General features: G+C 41.7%; 1 protein-coding gene across 1 annotated transcript in view; it reads right to left on the bottom strand.

Annotated features, from left to right (window-relative positions):
* BSN (bassoon presynaptic cytomatrix protein) overlaps positions 1-24,994 on the bottom strand; it is a 235,418-nt gene that overhangs the window by 190,284 nt on the left and 20,140 nt on the right. Inside the window, exon 2 of the mRNA XM_063121574.1 lies at positions 15,140-15,539. Coding sequence (XP_062977644.1) covers positions 15,140-15,539 — 400 coding nt within the window. The remainder of the gene's footprint in view (positions 1-15,139; positions 15,540-24,994) is intronic.

Genomic DNA, 24,994 nt, shown 5'->3' with positions numbered 1-24,994 from the left:
AGAGTCTTGCCAACTGTTGGGGCCCAGGACACACTCTATATAAGTTTTCAAAGCATTTTCAAAGTGTCACATCCTGTTTGGATGCCCTAACACTCATGTAGAAAAGCTCACATATAGTGACATTTCCACAGCTCATAATTCCTCAGCTCAGAATATGAACCTCACATTCTGACTCATAATGCTCACATTTAATCTGAGTATTATGCACCATGAGTTCTTCTGCTCGTATTTTCAATTCAAACTTGAGAATGACTCCTCCCTCCTACTCCTGCCTGGTTATTTAGCTGAAGTAGCAGCGGCTGTGGTGGTGGAGGCTGAGGACAGTCCCTGCCCCCATCTATACAACAATAGGATTGTTCCTCATTGAATATAAACCCAAATTTTCATGGATTCGAATCTAGGCAAAGAGCGTCACACTGCAGCAGCAACAGCAATTTATCTCCCGTTTATTTTTTGTAGTGCAGTTATTAATGCGCACATGTGCACATACACACAAACAATGCTATGGAGTTTAGACGAGCGAAGCTATAAATGTTATCTGCGGAGCTTCGCGGGGAGGAGGAACGAGGCAGCAGAGGAGGATGCGAGGGGGGGGGAAAGCAGCGCATTACAAAGGAAACCCTCTAAAAAGAAAAGGTTTCCCAAAGGCATGAGAAGAGTAGGGCACGGGTGGAGAGGCAGTCAGCTCAAGAGACAGCAGCCTCTGGTCGGGAGTCTTACGCAGGAGAGAGAGAGAGAAAATGGAGGCTAACCCCAGCAGTGGCAGAAAGAAGACCGCAAGTCCGCCTCAGGCTGCAGAGTCCGCGGTGATTCATCATTAGATGTGTGTGTATAGTATATATATATATATATATATATATATATATATATATATATATAGTTTTAGTCACAAAAGTACAAACTGTCAGTAGCATTTAAACACACTGAGATTTTCTCCAATGAGCGAGAGGGGGACTGAACAAGTCTCTTCCCTCTGGAATAATATTTCCTAAAATAATATTTGTTTTAATATTATAAACTCTATCTGCGGAGCTCCGCAGAATCATATAATTCAAAATGAAAACGGCAGGAACGGGAAGGAACAAGGGAGCCAGAGGAGGATGCGATAGGTAGGAAGGCGGGAAATTGGCCAATCACTTTGTCCTGCCTTCAAAGCTATGCCCACATGTCAAAATGCGATTTAACCCCCCCCCCAATGACACATAATTTTAATGTGGTGTAAATTCGGATGTTGATCCAAAAGTCACGGTAAATCGCAACTACGAATATGTGCATTATCACGTTAAAAACCCAGCACTGTGGTGAATGGGCGGCTGCGTTATGTGTCCTGAAACCCGAATCCCGTATAGACATTCCCCATTTTTCTCTCCCTTCGTCCTTGGAACAAGCTTTGAAACTGTTTACATGGACACTGATGCCCTGATAAAACTATATTCCCCAGGGCTCCTGGCACATTGCTGTAACAGTGGTTCAGGAACCATTATTATTATTATTATTATTATTATTATTATTATTATTTATTTATTTATTTATATAGCACCATCAATGTACATGGTGCTGTACAGAGTAAAACAGTAAATAGCAAGACTCTGCCGCATAGGATTGAGGAGGGCAGAAGGGAAACAGAAAGAGGGGGGGAAAGCAAGTAAGCAAGGCCAAGAATGGGAGAAAGGAGGATGGAGAAGAGAGAGACACCCTTATTTCCTATAGCCATGGCCACAACAATCACCATGGAGTGTGTGTGTGTTGGGGGTGGGGGAGAGACGTCAGTCTGCAGAACAGCAGCAGCAACTGCTGCAGTAGCCTAGTGATCAGATGCTGCCACAGCGGTCATCAGGTAAGAGAGTTTAGGGATTCATGGGGAGGGTTTTTGATGGCTCATGAGAGGAAGCAATTATTGGTGAATCATAGAATAGTAGAGTTGGAAGGGTCCTATAAGGCCCTCGAGTCCAACCCCCTGCTCAGTGCAGGAATCCACCTTCAAGCATCCCTGACCGGTGGCTGTCCAGTTGCCTCTTGAAGTCCTCTCAAATTAACTTATTTCCAAGAATTCTCCACTTTTGTTTGTAATTATCAATCTGAATCCAGAGTCAAGCCTAGGGGAGTTTACCCATCACTAGTTACATTATACTTTTAGGACATCAGAGTTTATGAAATAACCAGGCCCAGTGCTGCCATAGAGGCAACTCAGGCGGCCGCCTAGAGCGCCAAGCAAACGAGGGCGCCGAACAGCGTACCCGGAAGCTGCTCTCCTAGAGCGGCTTCTGGGTGTGCTGTTCCAAAGCCGCTGCCCCAGCCTCCGCCCAACCCCAGCGTCCTGGCTCCTTTGAAGCCAGGATGCTGGGGTTGGAGGCGGAGGCTTCAGTACTTCCAGGCGCGCTGCTTCATTTTTTCCCCTTTTTTTAAGCGGGGGGGGGGGAGCAGCAGCAGCAGGGGCAGCCGGGCGGGGGGGCGGCCTCAGCAGCCCCTCAGCAGCGGTGGCGGCGGCGGCTCCTTACGTCCCGGAGGTGGCGGTGGCAGCTGTGAGGGGGTCATCGTCCCCACCCTGCGTCGCCGCCGCCACCGCCGCACCTCACCTCGCCCCCAGCCCGGCTCTCGCCCGCGACGTGCTCCAGCTCCGTGACCCAGGCGCGCCGCTTCAAAGCCTCTGCCTCGCCCCCCAACCCCAGCGTCCTGGCTTCAAAGCCGGGAGTGGGAGGGAGTGGGCGGGCGAGCAGGCGGGGGGGAGCAGTGAGTGAGCGAGCGGGCGGGGGGGCCTTCAGAACGCGCCTGCCTAGGGCACAATATAGTCTGGCGCCAGCCCTGGAAATAACTTTATGAAATGCATCAATAATGAACTTTTTGGGGTTTTTTTTAAGCATACTTTGGAGGTTCACCTCATCTTATTTTTGCAAATTAGTTGCCAGTCTTCTCCCTTTTTCCTGCTCTGGACAATCCCTTCAATTTCAGGGTGTGTGGGGTGTGAGGACTGAGGGCAGCTGAAAAGGTCACATGCATACACTGAAGTTCAAGGACAGATGGTTGACCCTGCAAAACTCTTTGGACATCAGTGAAGTATTTTATTTCATCATTTGTGGCTACACAAGCATCTCATCCTTGTTGCACTGTAAAATTACTATTTATTTATTTATTTATTTATTTATTTATTTATTTATTTATTGCATTTCTGTACCGCCCAATAGCTGGAGCTCTCTGGGCGGTTCACAAAATCATGATCCTGGCCAACTACGTGCCTTTATTGCACTTAATAGTTTGCAATAAATCTGTTATTTCAGCCTTCTTTGCCCACATAAAGAAATATTTTCATCCGATTCCAATAAAAGAATTGATTCTAACAGGAAGACACTAGCTTCATATGGTAAATTTGTAGTACAGACCTACATCCTTTAGGCTATCTTTGATCAAAAACATTAACAGAGTAGATAAAAGTGACATTTTAAATCAAAGCTAAAAATATCTCTGTGTTTTTATAGTCCAATTAGCACAGCAACCCTTTTGAAATAAAGGCAATGCCTCAGATAGGACTGAACTGGTGGACATGGCTGGAAATGTCATCTGTTTTACTCAAAGTTGCCAAGAATAACTCCTAGTTTTCTGTTCTCTTATAGCTTCACTCATTAACAGCTATTTCAGTTGGTTCAATGCGGTTCATCTCTGCCTATTGCTTTGAAAGCTAGGTGGAAACAGCTCATTTTTTTCAGAGAAGAAGTCAAGAAAACAAATAGCTCGCTCTTTCTCATCATTAATACAATGCCAGAAATGCTTTTAAATGAATCTAGTGCCCTGGGTGGAGAGTCATGGAGTAAGATAACTGCCTCTCTCTGATAGAGTGTATTAAATATGTCATTCCCCTTTACTGAGAAATGCTGATAGTAATACCATAGTTAAAACAGAATCATGATTTTAGGGACACAATTCTATGGTCCTTAAGAGGGTGTCCCAAAGGACATAGGATTTTTCAGACCCTGTCCCCTTTTGCAGGTGGAGAGGAAGGTCCATTGTGGCAGGAGAAACTCTGCCTTCAGAGGCCTCCTCATTGCAGTGGCAGAAACAATGGTAGGGAGAAAATGGGGGGGGGCATACTAGGGGTGGGCCAAGGGAGGCTTTGGATCCACAAGATTGACTCCCTCATTGACTCAGAATGGGAAAGAAAATGCAAATGCCCTGCAAGAGGAAACCACTCTCCAGCCTTCTGCCCTGGTCAGTGTGAGCCTAGCGGGGCTTGGACGTGGCGGTTCACAGCCATTGACTCTCCCCTCTCTGCAACCTCCATAGGATCGAGGTTTCAGAGGGTCAAACTAAACATTATATGTGTGTAACAATACTTCAAAAGATGATACTTCAACAGAAAAGCCAGTTTGGAAGGGGGTATTTTTATTTATTTATATCTCCCCAAAGGGCATATTAATGACTGGGAAGACACTGGCCAGATCATTTGGGTCTAAGGAAGCCTTCTTTAGGAATGACCACACCACAACATCCTTTAAGGTGACTGAGACAAATCTTTCTATCAGTGAGGTGCTACCATTTCCCAGGGCCAACTGGGCATCCCCCCGCCCCACTAGAAGCTATCAGTCAAGATGGGCCAGGTCTGAGACCCAAGCAATAAACCATTAGGGAGGTCACTTATGCATTGCCAAAAATGAGAACTGCATCACTGTCCGCACCTCGCCTGGGAGAGACACGTTGAAGCACCCATCTTCTATCATCTCCATTAAGACATTATGCTCAGGTAAGTCTTGGATGCAATAAGCTTTGTGTATTAAGCACTGCTAGTTACATCACTAGTCAGTCAATCTCCCAAGGTACCTTCATTCCAAGTCAAGGAATTATGTCTCTCACTCCTGGCTGAGGGATCAGTGAAATATACTTTGTGACCTTTGTCTGGGGGGAAAGTAGTTGGGAGCTTTTCCTTTTCTGGTTCCCTACCTCATGTTTCTCCACTCTAAAGCCCAGCATTTATCATAGGCCCACTCTCCATTCTAGGCTCTGGAGTTGTTCAACATGGGATCTCTGGGGCCAAGGGAAGCAGCTATCAGAGGTGGTCAGAGCAAGCCCTTCCCCTTCCTTTCCAGAGTGACTGGACAGAGCTGCTCTCCTCTGCTTGTCCCTACTGGCTGTGACCACCTTCCAGCCAAGGCGTCTCTTCCTCTTTTCCACTGGCCTCTCTGTCCTTCTTTCTCTCTGCAGTTGTCCTCTTCGTCCAGCCTCCTCCTCCTCCAGACTCTTCAATCATTCCTGGTTCAGCTTTTCCTTCTGATTGCACCCCCTGCCCCTAACACCATGCCTCTGCTCTGCCTTTTCAACTCTGTCTCAGCCCCAGCCTGCTTGATAAGCTGCAGCTGTGGTGTTTCTGCCCAGCCAGCTGGATTGATGAGCCCGTCATCCCCCATTTGGAGCCCTGAGGAGCTGTTGAGTCCCAGTGGTTCCCCACAATCACCGCAAAAGCGGACAAAAGAGAACACAGATTTAGAAATAATGGGTATCATTTGAATAGAAATACAATACATTTCTCCCTAGTGGGGTCTGACTGTGCCCAGGGAACTGGATGTCTGTTCATCTTGTTTTCCAAGTGCTAACAGTTGATGAGCACCTTCAAGGTCCCAATTCTCCCTCCTTCAGCTGCTTTATCTGTAAACCAGACTTGGACCAGACAGCCCTTCAAACAGAGGATGCCATCAAATAGAGATCTGTCCTCTGTAAAGCAGGGCACATGGCCACCCACTTCCACATTATTTAGACTGGAGGAATGGTGTGTGTATGTGTGTGGAGTGTGCACATGCCGCCCTGCCCACACACATGTATGAATTGAACCCTTTCCCCACCAGTATTTTTCTACTGACATTTCCTTTCCCCTAGTTTTTCTTCTCCCTATGGGGTTCCATACTGTTGGGAGTTCTATTACACAAATTTGCATGCAGTTCACCCCTAAAGAGTTTTACTCTCCAGACATTTTGAATGAAATGTTTCAAGCTACAAATGGCAAATATTTGCAAAAATCAAAGAAACACAAATATATGGTATGTTGGGGGAAAAGAAGGACTTTATTCAGGATTCAAGAATACTGCAAATGATATCCCCACAATATGGTGCACTGCAGCCATTCCCCAACATGGTGCCCTCCACATGATTTGAACTTCAACCTCCATCAGCCCCAGACAGCATGGCCACTGGTTAGGAGTGCTAGGAGTTGAAATCCAAAACCTCTGGAGGGTACTAGGTTGGAGAAAGTTGATGTTGTTGGAATGTCTTTTCTGCAACTAGGAACCGTATGAATATGAACACTAGATATATAGGATGGGTTTAAACTGCAAGGAGCTATTTGGGGAGTCAGTTAGGTGTATTGAGGTTCACCAAATAGAAGTTTTCACCCCTACCATTTTGCAGCAAGCTAGTTTGCAGTGGTGTGATCAAGACTAGAACTTCAGCACATTGAGCCAATACGCACCACTGCTTTCCTTGTAGAGGAGCCTCTATGCAGTCAGAATTAAAGGAGCTGCACATAGCTGCTTATCACTTGAATCCATCCATAGGCTTCAATTCTTTGTGGTTTCACAGTTGACAGCTTGTCGGCCACTGTGTGAACAGAATGCTGGACTAGATGGTCCCTTGGTCTGATTCAGCAGAGCTCTTCTTATGTTCTTATGGGTGACATTAGGGGCTCTGCTGATGCAAATATTAATATTTACATTTAATTAGAAACAACTGAGATAATTTTAGCGACAGTTATCACAAATGCACACTTCTACGGTCTCCTAAAATCTTGCCTTTGAAACCTTGGCACGTTTGGCTATCCTTGTTGAGTGTTCTTCATGCTGCCCTTGATAAAACAGCAATTGCAAAGAAGCAATCATGCTGTTTTTTTCATACATCCAAAGTTCTCGCCTCTGCTACCTGCTGTTTTAATTACTTTTCACCCCCATGTTCACTCTCCCACAAAGAAACCCACACGCCTACATCCTTTGAAGAAAGCTTAATGTTTCAATGTGAACCGCCCATACTGTTTGTCATACCTCTTAAAATGTCGCAGAACTCCTGCTTGGTCTTGCTCACTTCTTATATTGAAGGCAGAACATGTGGATGACACATATCTAAAGAGGGCTGTCAGGAGAACTAATTTTCTTATTCATAGTGAATAATGTATCCAACACGTTTTTTATTAGCACTTGTTTCATCTTTTTTCTTTTGCTGCAACACTCTTTTCATTATTCTCCCCCCAACTCTATACATCAGAAGAGAGAAACAGCAATTTGAACTGTTCGCACATAAAGCAACCTTGGATGTTATTGATGATTTGGAAAAAGACTGCCCAGGGCAAGAATCTTTTTTATATATATAACTAGGCGATAACTATATGTTTCTGTTTAATAGATTTAGAGGCCTTAGCTAGACCGGGCTTTATCACGGGGCGAATCTCGGGATTGTTCCTGTGCATCCACATGACGCACAGGGGATACCAGAATCAGGGAGGGATGATCCCTCCCTTGCCCTGGGATAGAGCCCTCCCCTTTGGACCCACTTTTTCCGTGGTCCCGAGCTGAGCCTGAGACTGCGGAACGTGTGGCCCGTTGCCCATCGGGGTTAGGGTGGGGGAGAGGGGAAAGTAGTTACATTTTTTTTTTAAAAAAACTTACCTTTAGCACATGAGCGTTCATGCGCTCCGTCATCTTTAAAAATAAAAAAAATGGCAGGCGTGATGCCTCTCTTCTTGAGGTCATCATGCCTCACGTGTAAACAGAGGAGGGAACTCGCGTTAATCACAATGCAAGATCTTCCCTCCTCCATCACAGACTATAAGGTAAGTCTAGCTAAGGCCAGAGATTAGAATGGTAAAGTATGTATTGCAAAGGGCTGACAGAACTGAAGCTGAGAAATGTGCTATTATGTAAAGCCTTATTTGCCTGTAGTGTCTTCTCAAAAAGTTAGGCAACAGCCCAAAAAATAAATACTTCCCAAATTAGAGAAGACTTAAAAGAACAGGTATATTTAGTTCAGAGAGAAGCTAGGTGGTGCTGCAGAAAAGCACAAAATATTGAATTGGCTATAAAAAGGAACCCAGATGCTTATTTCCCCCCCTTGTGTAAAAGAAGAACAAAAACACTGCGAGATGAAAATGGAAAACTCTTCAGCTACGTGACATTGCCCTGAAGAATTCAATGCCATAAGGGACACAGCACAAAGTCTTAGTATGAGTTATAAAACCATTAACAAATATCTATACTGATTAGGCTAAAATGTAGACTGCCCCAAATGTGATTTTTTTTTTTGCATCACAAAGAGGTGCATAAAATGAAGGCAAACTCAAGTTGCATGAGAGTGCTATAAAAAACCCTGATACTTGCTGGATTTGCAGGGATAAATCATACTGTTTGAAACATTTTTGATGGATGTATGACAAAATGGAAGTTCTCACAAAGAATGTGTTTTCATTCAAGATACTGAGGTTTTTCCTTAACTTTCCAGAAGCAAAGAACAAAAATACCATTGACAGTAATGCCTGACAGAGGGAAAGTAAAAAGGTTATAATAAATTTGGAGTGGAGCATGGAATTATTCAGACATAAACCATGTTTTATCAAGGCAGACACTTCTGCCCACCTGTATTTTATACACCAAAGTTTCTTACAACTTTCTTTGTGGCATCATGCTGAAGCAGGTTAATGTTGAAGATCGTTCTTATCTCAAAGACAGGCCACTGGTCACATCTAGCATGACAATGGCTTGGCTCCTAAGTTGCTCCTCCTTTCATGAAAGGATAGGGGCAATTTCCATCAACCCCCTCCATTTGCCACACACACCCCGGTACCATATCCCACACCATTCCCAAAAGCAGATTTTTATTGAACACAGTGGATGCAAAGAGAAAGCCCTGTTTCATAAATGTGAACAAATGTTCCATTTGCAGAGCAAAAGTTAGGATCAAAGTCAATTCTGTATGAGTAAAGTGTTCTACAGTAACACTTTCAGTTGCAACAAAAATGCTTAGATTTGCAAACAACTGCTGCTTCTAACAGTAAGAAAGACCACCACAAAGTCTCACATTGTTTACTCCTTGAGATGATGTCTAACATTTTAGGAAATGTTTGTTTCAGACTTATTTTTTATTTTAACCATAAAAAGGGTTTTCTGGAATCTAGTTCATCAGAAATACTGGGATGGGGGAAAACGCTCCTGTAAACGAATACACTATTTAACACTTCATTTCTGCTGCTGCTATTTTTTTTTTTTTACTATGTTGTTTTACTGCTGAGTTGCTGTTTTCATTAGGTTTGTTTTTAATGTTCTTGTGATTTATATTTTAATGTAAGTTGCCTTTAATTTGATTTTATTATAGAAAGGTTCTGCAAAAATGTCCAAATAAATAAATACATAAATAACATTTTCGATCCATTTTATTACCAAAGTTTCCCTCTTGCTTCTCTTCCTTTTTACATTCTGTGACTGCATCCAAGGCTGATGTCTCATTCAATAAACAGTATGGGTTAGTTCTTTAGAACAGTCAGCAGCATTCTTCTCAAAACTCAAATAATTAAAACTGACATGGTTCTAAAATGATGCCAACACACTTGGGAAAATAGATTCAACCTGGGTTCAGAATGAGCGATAGCCAGATTCATCATTTAGCAAAGCACAGAGCAATGGAAAAAAATAAAATAAAATATGCTTCCTCTCATGCAAAGCAAAATTAAATGCTAAGTGGGTGTAAATACCTTGAAGATTGCACTTAATTTGTAGTTCTCTAAATTATCAACATTTCAAGTAGCAAAGTAATGTCAAAGAATGTTCATAACCTTACAAGCAAAACTGTGCTCTCGCATCATGATTAATTGTGAGCATCAAAGAACTACTCAGCAAATTGAACACTTAAAGCATGCACTTGTGCAACTGTTTAAATAAACTTATCTTACTTGTCTGGATGCATAGATATATGCCAACTTGGCATTTCACAGAGACTAGAATATAGGATTTTAGCCATTGAAATAACCACTGAATCAAGTTTGGCAAAGTTCTCAAGAATTTTTTAATCCTATTAGTTGAAGAAGTAGGATTTGTCAATCCCACTCTGCTTTTAAAATCATCCGTGCTAGATGGCTCTGCAAGTATTCAGGGAATTTGGTCAAGAGCTTTCCTGTTTAGGAAAGTTTTTCATAGCATCCAACTAAAAGCTAGTTGCCACAGTTCAAACTCATTGCATCTAACCTTGTGGTTTGTGGCTATTCTTTATCTTCTCTATGTCCACCTTTTAAGCATTTGAAAATAGATCGTTATCAAGAAATCATTTAACCGTCTTTTCTTAGGGCCTAAATAGACTTGTTTCATTAATGTTTCCTCTGGCATGCTTTCTAAACCTTTTCTAGCCTTCATAGTGTCCTCTCAGTTTTCTCTAGCTCATTAGTATTCTTCTTAAACTGAATATTATAATAGGGTGACCATATGACCGGATTTTCCCGGATTTGTCTGGGTTTTTGATGGCAAATCCGGGAGGGGGAGGGGAAATCCAGATTTCCCCCCCAAAGAGCAGCTCTAATGGGAATTAACAAAAATACTTATAACTCCATCATTTTTTAAGATAGACATGAAACTTGGCACAATGGTAGCTCTTAGGAAGGGCTTTAGTCATACCAAATTTGAAACAGATCCGTTCATCCATTGATTTTTTAGGAATTTTTTAAAAATTGAGGTTTTAAAATTATTATTTTTAAAATTGTCATTTTTAAATACAAAGAGATGAAACTTTGTACCATGATAGGATTTAGGTAGAGCTTTAGCCACACCAAATTTGAAACAGATCCGTTCATCCATTGATTTTTTAAGATTTTTTTTAAAAATGAGGTTTTAAAAATTTTATTTTTTTAAACTGTCATTTTTAAAGATAAAGAGCTGAAAGTTGGCACCATGATAGCTTTTAGGTAGAGCTTTAGCCATACCAAATTTGAAACAGATCTGGGGCCAGTAGCAAACCCTGTTAACAACAACAGCAGCTTGCAATGAGTGAAGATACAGTCAGAAAAGATATTTGAAGGAAGGGGAGAATATAACACACAGAATATAGCAAAAGCTTCAAAGTACAGCAAAACCTACAAAAGTAGGAGTGAGTGAAGTTAATTTCAGATACACTGAATCTCTCACTTGTTCTTTATTTCGGTGATTTTAACATTAAGATGTTATGTAGAACAGATTTGTCTTAAATGTGTGCTGTAAAATCAGACATGTGACCAAGGCTATGTTCGGGTGGGCACGCCCCCTTGGTACTGGACACGCCCCCTTGGGGGCGACCATGTTGTCCTCCTTTTTGGTTTCCAAAATATGGTCACCCTAATTATAATGCAGATGAGACATAAAGAATAGTGAGTTGTACCGTTACTCCCTCTTATTTCTGTCATTGTATTCTGGGAAGGTATAAGGCTCATAAGAAACCTTGTGTTTGCATACTTGATTTAATTTTTTTCAATGGAAACCTGAAGATGAAGTAGCAAGGGAAATACAGATAAGTGAGGGCCGACAGAGTAGAAGAACCTCACAAGAGTCTATGAGGGAGGAAGACGTGGCATACAAGTTGGAATAGCTCTGCATTCAGGAATCTGAAGCATGTGTGTGTGTGTGTGTGTGTACATATATATAAAATCAAAGATGTACAAACTCCCTTTAAAAAGCCCCATCTGGGATTAAGAACTTTGGATAAAAGATTCAGAGAAGAAAAATGTCCCTTGGCTATCATTCTGCTATCTTTTCTATACTGCATTGATTACTTAAACAAAGACAAGAACATTAAATATAAGGAGATGAAACAGAGAAAGGATTAATTCTGTAAATTAGCAACTTTGTGTTTCATCATCTCAAACCTCCACTGGAATCTAAAAACAGAAGACCGTAGGCATTATACACACACACACACAAAAGCAGCAAAGCTTTTGCTATGTCAGCCAATCAGAAAGTGAAAGAAACAGCGGTACTATTAAATATTCAACAAATGTATAAAAGGAGGATTTCCTAAAACTACTCTACCAGCTTAAAACCAAGCCATTCATTTGCAGAGGAGAGAATTATGGGGGCCATTCTAAGAAGATTTGCCCTAAAATACTTTTAAAACATAGAAACCAGGGAAATAAAATTTTATTCAGAAAATAAAGTGTTCTCTATTGCTAGCCCTTGCATTTTGTTCTTGGATATTAACAATTTATTTTCTTCCACTTCCTAAAGTGGCAAGGACCAGGTACATGCATCGAAAAGATAATTGCTACAATTTATATTTTTCAGCCACTGTCAACCATAAATACATTCATTTTACACTCATGCCTATTCATAAAAACAAGTCTCTGTTTTGCCCTATTATTACTTTGTGACTTTAAAATACAATCATAAACATATGGGCTGATACGATCGTGGCACAACATCTCTAAGTGCTGATATAACATCAGGGTTGAAGCATTCTGCTGGTGTAGCAGTAGCTATGCCTCATTCAACATATTTATTTGCTGGTGGAGACAGTCAGTCAAAAGGTGGAATCAGATGACTACTCAATGCGGCTGCTCAACGATATCCTACCTGACATCTCAAACTGCTTAGAGAGATGGTTGTGTGTAGGTTTTGGGCAAAGGATGAGCCAGCAGTATTTCCTGCATACACCCCTTCTCTGACGTTTTGAGTGGCTGCAGGAACATAGGCCTTAGCTAGACCTATGGTTTATCCTGGGATCGTCCCGGGGTCATCCCTGCCTGCTCCCAGGATCCCCTGTGTGTCATTTAGATGAACAGGGATGACCCCGGGACGACCCCGGGATAAACCTTAGGCCTAGCTAAGGCCATAATGGTCATTTCACCACATGCAGATGATCAGTACGTCACATTGTAAATGATTGCTAGATTCTGCCCTTGGAATTGGTCTCTTTCATTTACAAGCATCACACCCCACAATTACAACTCCTCCTTGACTGAAAATAATCAGGGTTGTATTATACTTGGTCACTGTATTATTATTATTTTAATAATCTGGAACTATACAGGCCTAATTGTTGTTCGTTTATTTTATACTGTTCAATTAAATTGTCCTCACAAATGGAGGAAAGAAGCAGGAATTATCCAAGTTGGCTGATTCTCTGCCTTTCTAGAACAAAAAATGAAATAGTCAAATTCTGAAATATGTGGATGCTAACTCATTTTAACTTAAAGATCCTTTTATTGCTTCCCAAGCTTTAAATGCTTTTTAATACCATTCAGGAAATGCAGTTTCATTTCTCTAAATGGAAAAGCATAATGAACATTCATCTGAAAATATATTTCACACCAAATACTCAGGCAAATATGCATTAACGCGACAGGGGCATAATTCAAACGCAGCTGCTGTACAAACTCCATTAATTTCAAACTCCATTGAAATAAATGGAGGTTGAACAGTAACAGTGGTTAGGATGCTGAATCCTTTTTCGTATAGAAATATTTTTGAAATGACAAAGGACATGCAGCAAATGTTGCAGCAAATAATTCAACCAGTTTTAATCACAAATGAAAGGGTGCTAGATGAAGGATGATGTATCACGGTCACTCTCTCTGCCAAAGTGACTCTCCATTCTATAAAGACCTTGTATAACTGGGATATCTTCTTCTTTAGTCTCTCATATTCAGACCAGTGGGAAGAAAACATATTGAACCAGTTTGACATAATAAAGTGCCCCACCTTACATTATTCACCTTGCCTCAAGTCTTCAGCCCATTACATTCTCCCTCACACCTTCTGGGGATTCAAGCAATTTGATATTTTGTTGTACAGCAGTAAAAGGTGCTGGATTGGGACCATGGTGGACAGGAAGGGGATCTAGCCCTATCCCCCATGCCATAGCTCCACTGAAAATCACATCCAAAGCTGCCATTTGCCACTGAACGAAAACTTCAGAGGGGACGATTTTTGTTGGACTGAGAAATAGAGCAGAAGCGGGGGCTCCCACCATTCCTGAGTATGATGACTGCTGTTCCACTTCCAAAGCTGCTATTTAACAACCGATATATAAAATGTAATCATGCATTGCACATATTCTCTAGCTTGGTCCTAAGTTTGGTCATCATGGTTATAGAACCCAGATTTATTTTTCATTCAGATTATAGGATCTGTGCCTAGCAACTGTGATCAAGCATTGTGTGGCAGCTGCTGTGGAAGTCAACCCGTTTGCAAGTTGATATCCAGCTGAAGGTAAAATCAAGTGTCTTAAATGCCACAGACTTGAAAAGAGGGACAACTACTGTACATGTATTTCAGGGAAGGTATAACACAAGAGATTGTAAACTAGTACTCAGTTTTTCTTGGTATCAAATTTTGCAGATGAAATGCTAGGAAAATGTTATATTCCCACAACAGGACCATGTAAGCTGCCTTGAGTCCCTTGAAAGATGGAAAAAGGTAGGTTATAAATGTAATAATAAATAATAAATAATAATTTTTATTCAAATCAGTTAGCATAAACTGTGTCTCATGTTAATCTGCTCAATTTCACTTTTGGGGGGCACCACCAACAAAATCTGCTGGGGAGAGTAAATCATTTCAAAGGACTGTAGTTTTCTCTGAACTTCCAGCCCCTTGAGAATTTTAGTTTCCCTTTTCTGCACTTTTTCCAACTCCACAATGTAATTTTTAAAATGTGGTGACCAGAACTGTATGCAGTATTTCAAGTGTGGTTCCACCACAGCTTTGTGTAAGAGCAGTTTGATAGTGGCAGTTTTTATTTTTGATTCCTTTCCTAATTATGCATAACGTGGAATTTGCCTGTTTCACAACAGCCACATACTGGGTAAACATTTTCATCAAACTGTCCGCCACCCCCCACCCCCAAGGTCTCTTTATTGGTCAGCCACTGCTAGCTCGGATCCCATGCTTCATATCTCAAGAATTATCTCCCAAAGGTTGAATTCAGAAGTCCGTTTTCATAAAGTGCAATAGAATTAGATCCATACCATATTGGTGCATTAACAGCAGTCAAATAATTTATAAGAGCTTTGATGTCATTTAGCAAGAATTGGTAACTTGTGGCCCTCCAGATGTTTTGTCCTACAACTCATAGGCCAAAAACATCTGGAGGGTCACGTTACCCACTCCTGCCACTCCTTGATCAAAACGTTAGGTTTAGACATAGATGTATAAAGATCAATTACCTCAGTCAGGTGAGGGTTGGGGTTGAATCCACATTGGTTGCAGACCTTGTTGTGACACTGTGTACAGGTGTTGAAGTTTGGCTGGTTAGGAGAGGAGGTGAGTTCTGTTGTCTTGCATATAGGACAGAGAGTGCTGCTGGGAAGGGGTGCAATTTGCGGGACAGAATAAGGTGAGGTAGGGGTGCTACCTCGATCGGGTGACACAGATGGTGAACGTCCTGATCTCTGGTCCCTCCTGTCCACTTGGAGAGTCCTCCTTGGCCCATCAGCCTGTTGAGGGATCTGCCCGTGGCTCCTCATCTCCTTTGTGCTTTCACAGGTCTGAGCGGCCTGTTTCAGGGATGGGGATGCTGCTCTCTGTCCAAAGGAGGGGTCTGATTGATCTGGTCTTCTTGGTGTGCTGAAACATATTAAACACATTTATAATAAACCAGGCTGCAGGGAATATAGGTAAGACAATAACTAAAACTTCCTCAGGTATGTCCTCAGGACCTACCTTGAACGAAAATGTGACAATCTCTAACGTTTAAAGTCAAGAAACATCAAACTTGTAAATAATTGTTCAGACACACATTATTATCTCTGCCACTTTCTTAGAACTGCTGAACACAGGTGACCTTTTCAAGAAGCAGTTATAACTAATTTACCACACTGCCCAAGCTTATAGTGTGTTTTAAGTCACTCCAGCTAAAAGTCAGCTCCATCTTTTATCTGCAGTTTATCTCAAAGGAAGGGTGGGGAGACTCTATGGTGACCATCAGATGAGTGTTTTATTGCACACTTGTTACTGCCCGCACACAATTTTTCACTCGTCCTTTAGACAACAACATCCACTTCCCGTGTGCCTCCCATTCCTTCTGCTCGTTTTTCCATCACAAAAAAAGATCTGGAAAATCCGACTTATTTTTTTAAAATGAAACTTGCCACCATTTCCTGCTGCGTGCAGGAAAAGCAACACAATAAAAGCGCCCACTGAATGGGCCACATGGTCACTGCTACTTTCTCTTTCTCTCCCCATGTAAAGAGATCATCGCTATTGTGGGACAGCAGCAGGAGGCCATAGTGACAGTAGGGAAATGCGAAAATCCCCCCCCCCCCCGTCTGATGACGCTCTATGTGAACCGACAGAAATCAGGCATCCTCTCTTCTAGTCAGATAGTTCCTCATCGTTGGAGAAGGCTATCTAGTACTTTGCAACACCACTTAAAGTCTCCTTGCAACAGAAGAATTCACAGTCGAGCAGCAGAAACAAATCCCATCTACCTTATGCTGTTTCTATGGTACAAAACGGCAAGGGGATGGGTAGATAATCCAGCTGTTATAGGACTTTCCAAAAAGCTGTTTTTCCAGTTTGCCCCCCAAATTGAAAGGCATTTTAAATACAGTTCTGGGGCTGATGGGGCTGGTTCACTGTTCCTAGTTTAAAGTAGGTGAACAGACTGGAAGAACACTTCTTCTTCTTTAGTACACAAGCATGCACATACACTGTCATTCATTAATGAAAAATCCAGCAAACCAGAATATCTAAGTTTACATGTATTTTCACATGAAAGAACTGTTGATTTCACTTGCTTCCACCCACCCTCATTAGAGGACAGGATCAAGCATTGTGCTTGTCTTTTTTGAATTTAATCCCAGTGAAGTTTACCAGAATTTTATATTGCAATTTCATGTTCTCTCATGTCTAAATCATATTAATATGTTCCCTATCATTCAGAAACAGAAAATCCTACACTGCTTATTCAGTGCTCAACGCTCTATGACAAATGGGCTGGCGTTGTCCCAAATGTCTTCTGATTTCTTCTGTAACTGGAATTACATTAAAAACAGAATTAAATATTTGCAAGAATGTATTGTAAAAATGGCGATTTGTACCCAAAGGCACAGAACGTTTATTTGTCCTTAGACACAGATTTGGACTGGGTAAACAAGGCCAAAGTCTTCCAGAATGTTAAACAAGCACAATAAATCTTTAGAATACATCAATGACACAGTTTCATACTGTTCAACTAGACTGTCTCAATATATGCCTGCTGTTCTAGTCATATAATTTCTCACGACTATTAGAGTGGAACCACACATTGAAAGAAACATAGGGGTAAAGCTGAAAATGGCAGCCCCATGCTGAATTTTCTCCTTCCTTGATAATGTGTAGGATCACTTACCAAGTGTTCTGAGATCATTACACTGTGCATTTCTCCATCCCCCCTAGGAGCAGCTAATGACATGGAAAGGGAATAGGGAAATGTACCATGTGATGATGTCATGACATGGGATAAATGATCCAAGACATTAGGAAGAATAGGGGATAACATGACATGGGGCTTCCATTTTCAACGGCAGTCCCGTGTTTTTTACAATGTGTAACTCCAGCCTCAGAACACAACTTACTAATTTGGTCAACTAAACAAATGCATATTAAGTTTTTTCTCTCTGCTTTATGGTTAAAGCCCCCATCACAAGAATGGATTTAGAGTGCATAAAGTATTAAGCAGATTTAAAAAAACCACCACTGGTCTAATTAATACAGATTTGAAAATGATCACTAACTATTTTTAAATAGGAAATGCTTCATACTGTTACTCCTTTCTTTTACATGAGTAACTGCATCATGAATGAAAGTGTTTTCCATTATGAGAAACAATTTTACAATGTAATAAGCAGATGTTTATTATATACCCTGTCTAAAATCACTTACATACAGACCCCCCCACACAAATAATTTAAAGAGATAACATGTCACTTTTATCAGCAGTTGTTAAGAAGAAAAATGAAGATAGTGTGAGACAAATCTTTCCCTTATCTCACACAAACCGATAACTACATGAAATGAATTAATATGAGCCATTCACATTAGAAAAGCCTGTTCCCAACTGACAGCAATATTGCCAAGAGATTGTAAATGAAGTTTATTTCCAATTACTTTAGACCCTCCAGGTGCTATCACTGTTCAGTCTCCATGGTAATGGGTACCAAGTTATTTTTCATAATGTTATTATTTTTAAAAAATCTATTAACATCTGAAAATGTGTCTCATGTCACAGTTCATTTAACCATTAAGTATGTATATATTCTAATACATGACATACATTGTGTACATATATTTAAATTCAACCCATGATATTCAAAATATGCTGAGCCAGATTCTGAACTGGTGTCAAATTGAAAGGAAATTTCACATCACATGAGAATGCACAGAAGCACTTTATCTGGACTCTGGCAACATACTTCACAGGGTTGTTGTGAGGATAAAATGGAGAGGAAGAGGATCATATGGGCTCCTTGGAGTAAAATCAGGATATAAATAAAATAAATATAATATTCGTATGGATTACAGATTTCCTTCCCTCACTCCTATACTGACTCTACCTCTACTCAGCTACTTCAGTGACACAAAGCATTGTCTTGACAGGTATTTACAGTGGGACATGAAGTCTGTCCAGATGAAGCCTATTGGTTTAGGGAGAGAGTGGTTCCTTCCTAGCAGACCACAAAATAAATGAAGAAGGCAAACTGAAGGAAGGAACTGCCCAGTGCCCAGTTAGATCTCATTTTCAGTGCCACAGGTGAAAGAAGAATTCACAGAATTTTTGGTCCAAGCCTTTTCATATTTAGAGCTCCATCACACCATGTTTTTCCCCCAGGTTGTCCTCGCACTATCCAGCTCCGTTTCGACAGCACGTCAAGCACTGATCACTTTCACATGTGTACATTGTTGCGCAATTTCAGCGCTATTTCACCTGTGCGGGCTCGCATCGCTAACATACTGCCTTGTCTCCTCCCTTCTCCTTCCCCTGGCAGTTCATTGGTTGTTGTAGCTGGGAGGGACTTTGAGATGGCTGTGGGACATGGGTTCCTTCCCCTGCCCTAATTCTTATTTTCCCAAGTTTTATTTTTTTTATTTCTGTGCAAATTCAATTGAATGCAAGTCTGAATGCAAGTCTGAAATGGTGTAATGATGCAATAGTGTACTTAAGGGATTAGGGAAACTCAACCCCTTGCATGTCCACGGACTGGTCTACCTATCCTTGTTTCAGTGAAGTATTGTTGCACTGTAAAACTTCGGAAAAGGTGGGGGGAGAAAAAGAACACACAGTGCTTTCCCTAGGATCCTTATAAACTGAGTTGGAGGACCGAAAGTATGATGGACTGACTCAGCGAACTCCATACCAACTTTCCAGCAGGTGTTCCCAAGGAGAATGACGAGGAAAGGAAATTGAAATGGCATGCTAGAGAAGAACCACCCTGCACCTCTGCTTTCATCAGTGACACCACCCTACACACATGCCCTTCCACAGACCACCCACCCCCAGCAGAAAAATCGGGACCATCCGAAATAGCATCGAAAAGGAAATTACACAGGAATGGAACAGTGATGTTATCATGCATGGTGAAAAGAACCAGACTTTCCCTGTACAAAAATAAAATGGAAGAGGAGGGGGAAACAGTATTCACAGCAAGATCACAGCAGGATGGGTACAACATCATGTGAGTGATGCGCTGCAAAACCGGACACCATGCATGTCGACAGTGCATTAAAACGCTGGTGTGATGGAGCTCTTATTCTCACAGGCCATAAATGTTCAAATCAGGACCTCCAGATGGAGAACTTTCTGCCCTTATATCAATTCCTTAAGAGACTGGAGCGTTGTTTTCTGCTGCCTTCAGTTGAACTTTGTAGGTATCTGGGACATGAGCAGGACAGGCCACCTTCCCAGCTGTGGGTTCTTGTATCTTAAGACTTCCATTGTAGAAATGCTACATTGGCAAAGCTGTGTAATAGTAATAATACAGAAAACTTCGAATCATACTAAACGCAGAGAAAAACCATTTTTCACTCACTTTCAGTCCCAGGATTTTTTAGTTAAATATTTATTTAGAAAATGTATGAATTACCATTTTGGAATGCTCAAAGTGGCAAACAAAATTCCCTTTCACTTGCTGGTGAATTGCAACAGAAAACAGCACCCCAATGAATTCAAGTCAATTTATTTATTATTCTTTGTTGTCAAATCTGCATAACATCCAGACCCCAAAATAAACATGCAATACATGTATCACTGAACTCAAAGTAACCATTTGCCCCAAACTGAAAAGTAACTAACAGCACAATCATCTATGCATGTTTACTCCGAAATAAATCCCACTTCAAGGGAGGTTTACTCCCAGGTAAGTGTGCATAGAAATGCACCCTAAAATAATCATTCTTGAAAAGATAAAAGATCTTTCTCCCTTCACTGTGTAACTAACAATCGCACAGGCAGTAGGGGAACTCTTCTATATAAGAACATAAGAAGAGCCATGCTGGATCAGACCAAGGCTCTATCTAGTCCAGCATTCTGTTCATAGTGGCCGACCAGCAGTCAACCAGGAAACTCACAAGCAGGACATGACTACAGCAGCACCCTCTCACCATTTTGGACTATTCCAGTGCTTATCCTGATTATTCTTGCAACCATTGAATGGCCCTAATACATGGCAGCGAAACACTTTAAATACATGATCACTTGCCCTCAATATAGCATTAAAAAGGTAATGTAGTGCTTCTTCTCCACAAGGGTATTGTTCAGCTTTAACTGTATCACACCAGCTTCTACAGATCTACCAAAGTAATGCACAAATGCACCCAAATTACATTTCTATAAGCACTTTTATATTGGCATAAACTGCATCACCTAAGCAGTTACACTGATTTTAAAATGGTTTTATTATATAAAAACAAGGAAACAGTTTGTGTGGAAGCCAGGTTGCTCAGGAACCTTGCCACATCTAACTGATCTGGCCTTTCCGCAGCATAGCAGGGAAGCAAAATGGAGCAACCATTATGAGAGGAGTAGGGATTAAAGAAGGTGCAAAGGGACACTGCAGTGGAAGGTCGTGAAAGAGGAACTCTGTTCTTCCATAAATCAAGTTGGGGATCCAATGTATGGAGTGGAGACTATGGATGCCAGCAGTTTTTTGACTTCTGATTCAGAACAAGCTTCTGGAGCTTGTAAGGGTCTACCTCAAAGAAGAGGCAATGGGTTGTATGCAATGCTAGTCTTAGTTAAAGTAGACCCATTGAAATTAATGGAATTTACAGTAGACTAACATCGGATATCAATCTTTACAGCCCCAGGAATTCTTCTCTGGCTAGTATAAAAATGCAAGCTGGAGAAGAGATCCTAGCTCAGCCCTGAATGGCCTCCCAGCTGGCCTGCCCAGCCCCAAACACCTTCCCCCTTCTCTTTACCTATGCTCAGACAGCAAGCTTCTCTACACAAGCGATTTATTGCATGCTCATGATCGGCCGCTCTTGGAAGTTTGCAGGTCCTGTACACATCGTTGTCAACCTCAGGACATCTGTTGCACTTTTCCTCGGTAATCTTGCTTTTTAACAAACATACACACCCCGCTGGAGGTAATGGAGTATTTAAAATAATTGCCGGATGTCCCAGCATGTAAAGTTGTTGTAGTGCTATAATTCCACCCCTAGATGGCCCTATTTCATTGAACTTAAAAGCACTGTCGAAAGGGGAAGTTTTCAATTCAATATTACTGGTTGCCGTCTAAAGCAGCCTGTTATACATGTGGAAAGACTCCAGAAGAAGACATTCTAGTAAGGATGTGGCTTTCCCCCCCTTAATGTAAAGAAACTCAGTGACACACAGGGAGAGGAGGCAATTTTCCCCTTTCCCTTCCTCCTTCTCTGGCCTAATCTACACCAGCTGTTTATTCCAGAATAATATCAAGGTTATCCCTACTGCACCACATGATGTTCACCTACTCCTGCAGTGATCTAGGAATGACCCCTCAGTTATTCAGGAATTTCGCTGACTGCTTTTGCCATGGTTTTTCCAGCTCTCTTGCTATGATCCCGAAGTCCGTGGCTGGTGTGCCTCCCCTTCCTGAAGCTGTTGCTGTTCAGTATGAGCTCCCGGCAACGGTGAACAGCCAACCCGCTGTCAGGGGCGTCCCCAGCAGTTTGGGACATGGGAGGCAGTGGGCGGCTGCCATTTTCAGCACAGTTTTTGATTGGCTATTGGCATCTTTTGGCACTGACCATGTGTATTTTCCTTTTTAACACAACCAAATCAATGCGCATGAGCACATCTTCAACACAATACCTATCCCCCTTGCATTTCTATGTATGTGCATCTCGGCCGAGTTATTAAAAATAATGATTCGTGCCCGATATCCATCTGTCCAGTCCCGCCCACTTCTCCCAATACACCTTCGGAAGCACCATCATGGGGCACACATACTCCTGCAATGGCTGTCCTTTACTCACGGGAAACTTCTCTTGTGTGCGCCCCATGAGGGACGATTACGGAAGCAGGAAACTTCGCAATTAACCCTCCTCCATTGCAAAATGGCAGTAGGTGTAGATTAGGGCTCTGTTGCCCTGCTGCAATTGCAAAAGTCCATGGTAGAACTATATCTGTCATAGTTCTCTGAATTCTGTGCCCTGGAACACTACTTCCCAGCAAGTCAGGGCAACGGAAAAGGGGGAAGCAAAAAAGAAAAGTGAGAGAGATTTTTTCCTCTCCTCATTTATTTATTTATTACATATTTATTTTATTTTATTTTTATTTATTACATTTTTATACCGTCCAATAGCCGAAGCTCTCTGGGCGGTTCACAAAAACACAATCATACACTGTTGCTGTCCCTGCTGCTTAACACATAAGGGAAGGGGTTGGTGGAGAGGGCTTTTGAGGACTGTAAGAAGGCTTGGGAAAATGATCCAACATCTTTTATTTTTTTTCAGAAGATCTTTGATAATTAATGAACTAATCACACAGGCAAGCTTAGGAGAGCTCACCCATCTGTAGTCAAGACAGAAAGGCAAGTACTTTAACTCACTCCCCCCTCCCACACACACACAGGCCGTTTCTATACCAGCCCGAAAATACAGGCTGGTCATGACCGAGTCCCTGTGCGTCCAAATGATGCACAGGGACTCCCAGTGGCGGGGGGGCGGGGCGGGGTGAGCACGGGTTTTCCTAGGGATAAATAATCCCTGGAAAAACCTGATTCCTCCTGCGGTCTCGGGAACATTGTGAGACCACCAGAGGTATGTGGGTGCCCGTCCCGGCTTCTTCCCTCCTCCCTGTGAGTAGTGGGGATCAGTAGGGGGAAGGAGCCGGGCCAGGAGGAATCGGGGGGGGGAGCAGTTTTGTTGTTGTTTTTGCACTTACCTTTTGTTGTTGTTTTTGCACTATACCTTTAAAAAATGGCTGCCTTGACTCATGCTACATCCCTCCTCCCATCCCGGACGTCGCGCTGGCCATTTGGACACGTGGGATGATCCCAGAAGAAAGTAAGTCCAGGATCTCCCCCCCTCCCTCCCTCTACACTCGTATGGTGTAGAAAGGGCCACACACTGAGGTACTAGGACAAGCTTGGCATTTTTGAAGTGTCTCCTGGAGATAAATATGTTATATATCACAAATGTATGTTCCAGCATCAAGTGTTTTAAAACCAACATCATATTTCTAGGCATCATCACTTATTATTTCAAGCATTCTTAACATGTATTAAGCACTTCACAATGAATACAAATTCATTAACAATCCATTAACGCAAGCTTGCCATCTAATAACAAGTCTGAAAAATATTTCAAACTCTTAAGTGCCAATATTACATTTTTAGGTGTCTGGATGATTAGGTATCTGGGATTTCTTCCAGCCCAAATTATATGCATCTGAGTATACACATAAAAATATGGTGGGGTGGGTGGAATTATGGAAGCAGAAATAGCAAAGAATATATTAGTTAATTACTAATCACTTGATTTCAAGACTTGCTGCACAACAAAGTAAGTGTTAATGGGGTGTACTAATCTCTATGCCAGTACAATGTCATGTTTCACCACCACTGCAGAGACCTAGCTATGGAACTTTAAACAGATGTACCTGTGCAAACATTTGCAACTGAGATCTAAACTATTCAGTGTCTTAAAAAAAATCAACAAAAGACACTGCATTTGCATCAAAAGATACATGAAGGTGTGGATGTGTAATCAAATGTACATCCCCATCAGCCAAGTGAGGGCAAGGCTGCCATATGCATCGATCTCTCTTGCTGATTTGAGGCACGTTGCTTGTTTGGTAGGTAGAAACATAAATATTTGTAATTTGAAAACAGGGCAAATAGGAACATTTCAATCGTTTGATGACATAAAATAGGAGTGAAAGATCATCTAGCCGTGCTCATTGGATGGTCCTAGCAAGACATCATTTGGCATCTGTCTAAGCTAGGAGCTAGAGACGACTTGTGTGTTTTTTACTAAGGCTGTAGCTAGACCTAAGGTTTATCCCAGGATTGTCCTGGGGTCAAACCTGTTCATCTAAGTGCCACACAGGGCATCCAGCACTCAGGCAGGGACGAACCCAGGATGATCCTGGGATAAACCTTAGGTCTTGCTACGGCCTAAGTCATGTGTTTGACAGTAGGTCCTTGGATTTAGTTTTGATTATGTGGAAACATGTTGCTTAAATATTGTATTAAATTAAAATTTGATTTTAAACCAGATTACTTTTCTAAACAAAGAGATGCTTATTATATTTCAAATTTGAAACATTAAAAATCCAAATTTTGTTTATTTAATCAAGAGCATGAGCTATCCTTTCCCATGGTCACAACTCTCAAGAGCAGTTGATGCTACCTGAAAAGCCTAACATTCACAGTGATGACCATCCAATTGATGGCCAGCCCAGGTAGGGGAGAGGAACAGCTTGATGGGATTCCTCTCCTACAAGCACAGAGCAACATGTGTGGGAAGGGTTCAATTAGTTCCCAAGGGTTTTTCCACTAGAAAATGCTGATTAAAAGCAAATGTCAGTTTATCAAAATACAAAACCAATTAAAACG

Source organism: Elgaria multicarinata, chromosome 3 (genome assembly GCF_023053635.1).
Source record: "Elgaria multicarinata webbii isolate HBS135686 ecotype San Diego chromosome 3, rElgMul1.1.pri, whole genome shotgun sequence".
In the NCBI taxonomy this organism is placed as follows: domain Eukaryota; kingdom Metazoa; phylum Chordata; class Lepidosauria; order Squamata; family Anguidae; genus Elgaria; species Elgaria multicarinata.
Note: the sequence above shows the minus strand (reverse complement) of the source record. Positions and strands in the feature narration are given on the sequence as shown.